Source organism: Callorhinus ursinus, unplaced genomic scaffold (assembly GCF_003265705.2).
Source record: "Callorhinus ursinus isolate GAN/ISIS: 27379988/994484 unplaced genomic scaffold, GSC_fseal_2.0 scaffold21, whole genome shotgun sequence".
NCBI lineage: Eukaryota > Metazoa > Chordata > Mammalia > Carnivora > Otariidae > Callorhinus > Callorhinus ursinus.
This window is the reverse complement of record NW_027397083.1, coordinates 27,599,689-27,609,887: the sequence shown is the minus strand read 5'-3', so window position 1 is coordinate 27,609,887 and position 10,199 is coordinate 27,599,689. Positions and strand designations below refer to the sequence as shown.

Here is a 10,199-nt window from a genome sequence, read left to right as displayed (position 1 = left end):
CCCAGGCCTTGGCAGCCACAATTCTACTTTCTGCTTCTATTAATTTGACTGTGTTAGATACCTAATATAAGTGGAATCATATAGTATTTGTCTTTTTATTGTTAGCTTATTTCACGTAGCATAATGTCCTCAAGGCTCATTCGTGTTAAGCATGTGACAAGATTTCTTTCCGTAAAGCTGAATAATAATCCATTGTGTGTATATGCCACATTTTCTTTATCCATTCATCCATCGATAGACATTTGGGTTGCAGAAGCTATTGTGAATAATGTGAATGATGTGAATGGGACTACCTCTCGGCTATTGTGAATAATGCTGCAATGAACATGAGCGTGCCGCTGAAGGACTTTGACTCCAAATGTAGACACTAATCCATCCCCATGCCTGAAAATAGTTCTTGACTGTAAATAAGAAATGTGGGCTTGAGCTAGCAGGGAGGGAAAAGTGGGCCGCTTCTGCTCAGGATCTCATCTCTGAATGTCCAGGCAACAGCAGAGGAAAGGAGAAAATGCCTGAATCACTCAGAGCAAAGAGTTTCTTGTCTAAAAGATTGTATGCCTACCATATACAGAATGCCATGTGGAGGGTTTCCTGGATTAAGATAATTATGACAATGAGAATTTTTTTTTCAAGTTCCCAGGATCATGTCTAAACAATAATGAAAATAGTGATCACCAGTGTCAGGAACAGGCCCAGCAGGGGAGAATATCAGAACCCTATCTGGAGAGAGGCCTTGTGTTCTTTGGAAAGAGAATTACACAGAGAATAGAAAAATTCAAACTTCAAATACGATATAAACTACTGAAATTTAAGCTTAGCAACGTTTTCCCCCCCCTGGCTGTCCGGGCATGGGTTAGGATAATAAAGAAATATGGGTCTCTGTGGCTAAGAGACCAATCTCTTAAAGCACACAGAAACCCTTACCAGGGTTCTACCTGATGTTCTTTGCTCCTAAGTTACTGGTTAAATGAATTGTTTCTGTTGAAAGCTAGTCTTTAAAGAAATTTAGTTTCACTTGGGCACCCCAGAGTCTTTATCTGGGCTCCCAAGTCAGCTGCAGATGACATTCCTAAGAAAATCAGTTTATATACAAAAGTCAAGAGCAACTTTGGGCTTCCCTGGGGACTAGGAATTATATAAGCCTTCAGGGAGGGAAAGGAAAAGTATGATAAGCTTGAACCACTTAAACCGCCCTTCACTGATCTCTTTTAGTCCATCATTTCAGTTCTTAGAGAAGAGGAGAAGGATTACTGCAGACTGAACTTGTTGGTACCACTTTACTAGAGCTACTTGTCACCATAGCAAATATGGTTATTTATGGTACAGGTAAGCAGAAAAGGCACTGGCCCAAGAATCAGAGATGGGTTCTAGTTCTAGCGTGGCCACTAAGCAGTTGGGTGGCTTTAGACATGTGCCATCCCCTCTTGAATATCAGCTTATTTTCTATAAATTCCAGTAGCACTTGGACTAGAAACTCCATCCCTTTCTGCTCTGACACTCTGTGAATTAAGGAGATCACTTGACCACTGTGTCCATTCTACTTTTTATTTGGCATTTGTTCATTTGGTACATATGTACATATATAAAAATCTGTACAAGGTAAAAATACAAAATAAGTATTTCTTTATAAGTTATGCAATTAAACAGCTACCTTTTTAAAGTTTAAAAGCCATTGCAAAAGAGAGAGAGAAGAAAGTCTAATCAGTCCTTTATAGTCATTCATAATAACATTGGTATAAAATATCCATACAGCACATGTGTACAAAATAGTGTACAGTTCATAAAAGCTGTGCAAAGACAGCAAAGTTCAGTAAAAAACAAAATCAAAATCAAAGAGGCTTGAGGGTTCTCTCTCTCTGCTCACCTCATGCCCAGTGCTCAAGAGCCTTGCAGGTCAGTGAAATATCCCCAGAAATAATAAAAGGGCACAAGGTAGAGTGCTTGGTGCATATACTATGGATACAGAAATTATAAAGAAAAAGCTTTAAAACATGCATACAGAAATAGAGACTTTTCCCTCAACAACTCACTTTTTGCCCAGAAAGCATTGAGATTATGACAGAAAAGACTCAATATTTATGTTGTGCCTTAGACCAGAAGGTAGGGGTGTGTGTGTGTGTACGTGTGTGTGTGTGTGTGTGTGTGTGTGTGTACGTTAAAAAAAATACTTGAGATTTCTGAGGGAGCTGCTATGGAAAGACTGGGTTACCAGAGTCGCTGGGTAGGAGACCCTCCAACCTAAGATAGGGAGGTGGAGGCATCTAGGAAGTCCAAGGTCTTGGAGTTACACACTTAGGACGTTGTGACTCCTAACTCCGTTTCCTTTGCCATTAAGAGTGTCCTCCCTTATTGAGTTGTCACTGCTAAAGACCTGCAGAGCCTGGCTCACAGCTAAACCCAGGCTATGGTTGTGAACACCCCCACTGTGTTTAAAATAGCTTGCAATAAGCAAGATAGGAGCTCCGGTAGAAAAGTTAAGGCTGGGACCAAAACCTAAGTTTCACTTAACGGGGAAAGAGCTGTTGGGAGGTGGTGTGGGGGAGGGAAAGGCCGTTTTGGGCAATGGAAGGGGCTGGGGTGTCCTTGACGAGGAGATGGTTCTGCAAAGGGGAGTGGCAGCGTCTGGGCAGCAGGAACTGAGCGGACATGCAGACGGAATCCCGCCTCTTCAATTTCAAAGCACTTCTAAACAGTACCCAGGCCGAGGGGCGGGCTTCTAAGACACAGTGATCTCCTCTTCGCCCTCCTCATCCTCCTCAGAGTCGGAGAAGTCCGAAGGCTTGCCGGGGCTGCTCGAGTGCGCGGGCGAGGCGGGCAGCGGTCCTTCCAGTCGCGGGTCCCGCAGATGCCGAGGGTCGGGGGACGCGTGATAGACTAGGCGGTGGCGGGGGCTGCCCGCGCCCTCGTCTTCCTCCTCGTCGTCCCCCGGGCCCTTCTGGCCCACGTCGCTGAGGTCCGGGTGCGGATTGAGTTTGGTGGGAAGGGTCTGCTCTCGGCAGCCCCCGCTAGACAGGAGCTCGCGCTCCTTGGAGTTCCGCCATTTCATGCGTCGGTTCTGGAACCAGATTTTCACCTGGGGCGCGGGGTGGAGGGGGGAGCGGGGGACAAGCAGAGGTTAGCGCAGACTCTTCCCGGCAAGGGCCTGGGGGGAGGGGCGCCGGCAGGACCACAGGGGAGGGTAGGAGGCTCTGTCCTTCTCCCCTTCCTTGCCTGCTGCCCACGCCCTGAAGTGGGTTCAGGTGGCTCAAGGCACTCACCCTACCCTCATCCCCTCCTCAGCTCCTCACTCCTCTAGCCCCATCCTCTGATCTCCGACCCGGACGGCCGCGGGGGCGGGTGGGGGCTGCTGAGCCGGGCGGGGAGCGCAGGGACTGGGAGAGAAGCGGGCTGTCCCAGGGGGCCTCAAGGAAGCTGACTAGTGCACGCATTCCCTCTCTATTCCTTACTTTCCCCATCCGTACTATGGGACCTAACCGGTTTCAGAGAACCCTCCCCGTTGTAGGATGCGCGGGGGAGGGGTGAAGAGTGGGGGCTGGGGCTGTGGGGGGAGACCACCCTCACTTGTGAGTCTTTCAAGCCCAACTTGGCCGCCAGCTTCTTGCGGTCGGGCTTGCTGATGTACTTCTGCTTCTGGAACATCTTCTCCAGCGCCTTGCGCTGCACGTCGGAGAACACGGCTCGACGCAGCATGCCCCGGCGAGGTTTGCCGCGGGCCGCAAGCGGCCAGGAGAAGGTCCCCGGGATGGGCACGACGCTCGAGGACGCTGCGGAGGGGTAGGGGGTGGGGGGTTACCAGTGAGTGGGCGGTGTCCCGCCGAGGCCGAAGCGTCTGCCCCTCCCTAGTGGCCTCCCTCGGTTTTTCTCTCTGATCCCTTCATCTCTTTAAAGCTCCCCTTTTTCTCCTCTTGGAGAATAGGGCAGGAACCTACAAACCTGCGAGTGTGAAAGGCGCTTTCCGCCCAAATAACTTTCCCTTTCAACCAAGCAAACCCGGATTAGGTAAAACCACGGAAACACAGAAAACAGCCCCCACAATAGCCCGCTTCGTTTTTCCATTCAATGGTCTCAGGGGAACAGTCTCAAGGGAACAAACCTGCGTATATCGGCTAAAATAGGAACAGAAAAACATAAATTACCAAAATAAATATAAAATATACAGCGGAGGTCACTGGGTTTCCCCCTTAAGCTTTTATCACCTTGGTGGCTTTTGCATTCTTTAGATGAAAATGAGGTGCTTTACTGATTTGACAGAAGAAAATCCGCTTTGGATTTTTTTTTTTGAAAAATCCAATCAGCATTCATCTTTTTCATATTAATCTTTCCTCCCCTCCCCCAGAAAACGTAAAGAATTCGGCCCGAATACATGAAAAGTGGCAGCTAATTAGCACATTGACCGCTCCCCAATGGGTATTGGCATGATAAAAAGGGGGAGAGTTTTGCTTTAAGGGAGGAAAAAAAAAACCCAAAAAGAAACAGAGACTCTAATGAAGCGTGAATGGTAATTGTGTAGTAATGAACTAACAGAAAAAGACTGAGGACAAGCAGCGAAAGCCATATATTACTGGGACAAAAGAGATTTACACTTTCAAACTAAACACAACTGCAGGCCAAGACCATTGGGAGAATACTGATGGCAGAGGCTTCTCTTCCCGGAATCATTTTCATTAAATGGACATGAAAAGCTATTTATAAAGCTCGGGTTGTTTTTGTTAGAGCATTGAGATGTGGGAGAAAGGGAGCAAATTCCATTAGCAGCAGCAGCATGAATGGTGGTTGGGGGCTGTTGGTGAATTCTCTCTCCCCCTTTTAAAAATCAATTGCTTGTTTCTTTCGCTGATATTTGGGAGTGTTGTCGTGGTTTTACCCATCCCCCACCGTCCATGCCCAGTTTCTCTTCTCTTTAGAGGCTCTCCTCTATCGCCAGAGTCTTGACCCGTTGCAGAGTTTTTGAGCTATAGTTTGAGTCACCACTGGGATTGCAGGATGAAAACCTCCTGTAAACTGTGTAAGGTGTTTCTCCTTTAGACTGGGACCCGATTAGGGGCTTTCCCTCGGACTTCTTATTCTACAAGCTCAAGGTCTTTAAAAAGATAAGGCGATGGGGGAAGGGTCTGAGAGAAGGTTGGGAAATCAGGTTGGAAATAGAAGTTTGGGGTTGTGGGAGGATCTAGTCCTCCCTCCCCCTGGGCGACCCCAGGCATCCCACACAAGAGGGCACCCCATGTGGTCTTGTGAAAAGCCCGAAGCCCTGAATGAGTCTTAAAGAGAAATTAGCCCCGGCTGGTAGGTGTCTCTTGGCGGCGTGGAGGGGCGAGGGCCGATCTGTGTGTGGCTGCCCGGAGGAGCTGACCAATTGGTCATGGTGCTGAAACCTTTGTGGGGAATCGTGGCCAAGTGCACTGACTCTGTGGGAAAACGGCGGCGTGAAGGGATGCCAACAGCTCCTCGCCGGGAAGGGAACCGCCTCAAATTGGGACCATGACAATTCCTGCTAATTTGTAGAGCAGGGAATTGGTGCAAAGTGTCAAGCAGTCACTGCTTGTGCTAAATAGGGCATCAAATTGGCGCGACGGATTCGTGAATGTTGTACGCCTCGCAACCTCTGAACCAGAGCATAACCTCGAGGGGTGGACGGAGAAATATGGCTTCGGAGCAGGGAGCGACAGGCTGGGGCTGGGGCGCCGCCCCCAGGAAGGGGGACGAGACCTACCTGGGAAATAAGAAGATCTGATAAAAGGCTGGAAGGAGCCTTCAAAGTAGGGAAAGGCGAAGGTCTTGGGAGGAACGCTCTGGAGCAAGGCGGGGGACGTTTCTAGCAGAGAATAAAGGAGGAAGGAAAAGAAGGAGGGAGACAGAAAGGGAATTTGATTAGGTACTTGATTATTGTACAGAACATTGAATACATGATATGATTAACCCTTCCACTGGCTTCAAAGACGTCTTCCTCAGTGTTTTGACAGAGTAAAAGAAATCTTTTCCTAACATTGTGCCATCTGTGGGTATCCTTCCACCCTCCCCACCCCCACACGAACCCTCCCCCCCACCTCAGAATCGGCCCCCTGTCCCCAATCTCATCCTGGGCACTAGCGAGATAGGTAGTATTGGGGCGGGGAAGCAAAGAATTGCAGGTCCATAATACTAGCTAAGCTAGTAAATATATTATCTTGGGTTTTAAAAACTGGCTTCCGGAAGTTCGAGGGCAGAAACACAGATACCTAGGGGCGTGCGCTCTCTCCGACTGCAGGTGCTCAAGTTCATTATGAGGGTGGGGCGAACCTGGAGCTTTTCCCGGGAATTGGCTGGACCTAAGCCTCGCATTGCGCTACGTGAGGCTTCGGGGATCTTGCGTAAGTATGTGCGCCGATGTGTGAGCGGGTGCCTGCTGCATACAGGAAACCGGAGCCAGAAGGACTGGCACCTGGACCGGCCCTCAGCGTTTTGCGTTCACTTACCGGTTCTGGGCGCAGAGGAGAGGATGGCGTTCACCCCAAACTTCAGAAACGTGGGCTCGCTGGCAGGGGAGGCGGCCGTCTGAGGTGAACCGTCTGGTCGGCTGCCCGGACCCGGGGAGCCCAGGTCTGAGGTCCCGGTGTCTGTGAGAGTCGCGGGGGCCCCCTGCCTAGGGGGCGACATGCTGGCGGTGGGTAAGCTGCGGGGCAGGTAAGCGGGAGGCCGGCTGATGCGAATCAGATCCTCCACCAGGAAGCTCGAGTGGCCAGAAAACGCCGACTGCAGGGACTGGGGCAGCGTTAAGGTGGGCGTGGGGCGCAGGAGGCTGGGGTACCCGGCGGGGGGTGCGAGGAGGCCGGGGAACATCATGTTAGGCGCGGGGCGGGCAGTATAACCCTTCTTCCAGTGGCCGGAGGGTAAATGCCTCGCTTCCCGCCCCTCCCGCCCCCGCAGTCCCCTCTCTCTTGGGCAAACGTCTCCAAGTAACGATCCCACTTGGGCGTCTGCGAGTCCTCCGTGGTCCTCCCGTCGAGGTGATGGTTTTATAGTGGCCCGCCCGTTAAAGCTCTTTGAAAAGTGACAGCTCTGACAATGAAGTTCAACAAAGTTCTCCACTCGAGCTTCATTCGCCGGAGGCTCTGGGCGCTCTGATTGGCGCAGGGGTGCAATTTATGATTGGATTAGTCTTCATAAGCATGGCCCGCACAATGGGCTGGCAACAAAGGCTGGCGCACATCAATTCTGCATATCGACCGCCTCTTTGCAATACAGTGCGCCCCCAAAGCTCTCGCCGGGAGTTTTTGTTCCGAAGCAACACCCGGGCTAATTAAATGCCTATTTAGAAGTTTCAGATGACATCTTGCCTCATAGAAAAGGAATTATTTAAAGAACGCACTAAATTTATTTGCAGCTCCCCTGCTGAGCCTGGAAAATAAATCAATAAATATTCATAGAAATTCATCTCCAGGCAATCAGTAAAATAACCCTCCCCCTTGTGGGGTGGGCAATGGAAAATTTCAAGTCAGTGAACACGAAAATATACTCCCTTCTTAGGTCTCTAGCACTACACGCTACTCCAGCTGAGGCATAAAGCAGATGTGAGGGGTGGGTAAAATCAGTGTTTGTGGGGTGCCATTCTAACAACACAGGGAGATTGGAATTGATGCTTTGGGGTTATTGGTTGTGGGTCCATAAGGATGGAGGAAGAGGTCTTGGCTTGAGTTATTTCGTGTCGGGAAACTAATGGAGTTTGAGAGAGTTGGTAGATACCTGAATGATAAAATGCGTCTCCTTCTGCAAACTCCCAGCAACTTGGAAAACAATTTTCAGCGACATTTCTCTTAGAAGTGTCACCAAGAAGCACTCCGCAGCTCGCTCGCCTGGTAGAGGATCAGAGAGCAGCAAGGCACCAGGGCTAGGCGGCGGTATTCCACTTGCACAGGGCTTACTCCTGCCGGAAGCAGCCTCAAGCCAGGCGACCTGAACACTGGAACGCTACGCTGGCCCCTTTCCAACCTCAAGGAGCTTTCTGCAGTTTCATTTGTAACTTACAGCCTGGACTTTTAAAACCATAGCAGCGAAGGTTGAGGGTTCTACCCACTGCTGGGCACTTAACTCGGCCAAAGTTTTGCAGCCTCTTAATTAACTGCAGTGTACAAGCGTGTGAAAACAGCGCGAAGAACGCCATTCCCAAGAATGCTGGCCCACAGTCAGGAGAGTCTATGCTTAATCTGGGGCCTCAAATGAGAATCTTCATGGAGACTAGTCCTTCCCTTTACTCTGGTTTGGGGCTGGGGTGGTGCTGAACCTCGATTCCCGTTTCTCTGTTCGGCGAGATAACAGATGTGTTAAATGTCCCATTCATTTCTTTGGTGTGGCTGAACCTCCCCAAAGAGAAGTGTGCAGCCCCGCCAGGCTGCCCTGATCCTATTAACCATGAACTAACTGTCACCTTCAGCTGGTTTTCCTTTTTGCTTTTTAACACAAAGCTTTCTCAAAAATCTTATTAACCAGCTTTATTTCTCTCGATGGTTTTGTTCAGGGCGTTTTGTGTTGATGATCTCCATGTCGCTGCTTTAACCATTCAATAAAAGTGCATCTGCGATTTATATCACATTAAACCAGAAACGGAGCCCGCTAAAGCTCTCCCTTGATTCAAATTAAAAAGTTATTTAGGGCTGGGCTCTGGAGCCGAATTATAAGGCTCAAAGGTGACGCAAGTATGGAGTTTCTGAGCCCAAGACGCTTATGGAAGCGTACTGGGCGGCAGGCAGCCGAAAACCTCTAAGGAAAGGAACTTTTTAAATAAGTGGCTATTTAAATATGCGAAATGCATTGCTCGAGTTAATTGGAGTCCCCTGAAATGGTCGAGGGACATCTGTGACGAACTTTGAAAGTTTCTCTTTTTGAAGTTTTGCAATAAAATAGGGGAGCAAAGTCTAAACTGTTTGAACGCTTGCACTTTAAGCTTGCCACAAGACAAAGTTTTCCATCGCTATCAATTCCCCACTACCCTTGCCCCCAACTGCTTTCTGGAAGCTGGGAGACCGGCTCTGCTTTTTTGCATTCTCTCCCTCCAACTCGTCTCAGGTCCAATTCTCCTCCCCCCCCCCACCCCTTTCTCCTCTCACTCCCTCCCTCTTTCTTTTCCTCCCCTCCTGGAGCTGTAGCCAGTTCTTGAGTTAGAAGAAAGCTATGACTACAGGTGTTGAATTACCCATCAATGAAGGGCTTTCCGAGTCTTCCAGAGGGTCGGAATAGCGCCTCTGTTTGCAGGGTCTTTCAGAAGGGAGGGGAGGAGCGCTAAGAACGCAAAGCCAGTCTGGAGCCCTCCTAGCGCCATCCTCTTCCCTAGGCCTCTTCTCCTCCTAGGGCATTTCTCTGGGTGTAGTTTTTAGTTATTATCCTGCCTACTGACACGCTCTATGCGCCCTCCACCACCAACACCGCGCGCGCGCGCGCACACACACACACACACATACATCCCGGTCTTTCTGCCTTACTATAGACTAACTGCTGCTAACTTCTCAGCTTTTAAAAAGGAGCCCTGACATTTTGGAAGCAACCCCTTGCTGCGATCCACGTGGACCCTGCCTCCAGCGGTCTGTCTGCAGAGCCCCCTGAAGCATTCCTAAGGCGCAAAGAGGAAAAGTGAGGGTGGGGCCGAGGGCTGGCCGCCCGTGAAAAGGCAGAATAAATCCTAAGGAAGCAAGAAATCGGACGAAAGGATCTTACTTTAAGTGATCTCCTTGAACGCGTCTTTTCAAACCCCGCGATAGCCTAGGGGGCTGCGCGGCGCGGCGGCTGCGGCTAAGACCTGTGACTAATGCCGTTTGACCTGAGCCCATGGGGTTTTGTGCGTCCTGTCATTCATGGTAATGTCGTTATCTTCAAGTGTATTTCAAAGAAGTCACTCACGTCCTCTCTCCCAGAGCTGGGTTGTCTATTTCTCTTTCAAGGGAAAAAACGCGAGTGGAAAAGTGAGAATCGGGGGCCCTGGCTGGCGTTAAGGTCCTTGCCTGCGCCACGGGCGCTACTGCTCGCTGGGGGAGCCCGCAGCTGAGACGGCCGGGACTCCTGGGGCCTACGAGACCAAAGCGGCCCGAGCCTCCCTGGGACTGTAGGGTGGGCTCTGGGGATTTCTTTCCTCTCGGCCAGTGGAGAGCCGGCGGGTCCCAGCCCCACGCGCCGCCCTCTCCCAGTGATGGGGCCCTCCGCAACCGGCAGCACCCCCGCTAAGCGCAGGCCGC

The 10,199-nt window shown here is 50.3% G+C and overlaps 1 protein-coding gene across 1 annotated transcript; it reads right to left on the bottom strand.

The window, feature by feature from the left end:
- Window positions 1-2,716: 2,716 nt before the first annotated feature.
- Window positions 2,717-6,819, bottom strand: DBX1 (developing brain homeobox 1). The gene is made up of 4 exons (XM_025878348.2): window positions 6,453-6,819; window positions 5,711-5,812; window positions 3,562-3,764; window positions 2,717-3,073 (listed from the first exon to the last, which is right to left on the bottom strand). Exons 1-4 carry the CDS (start codon window positions 6,817-6,819, stop codon window positions 2,717-2,719), a joined length of 1,029 nt encoding a protein of 342 aa, XP_025734133.2.
- Window positions 6,820-10,199: the final 3,380 nt, after the last annotated feature.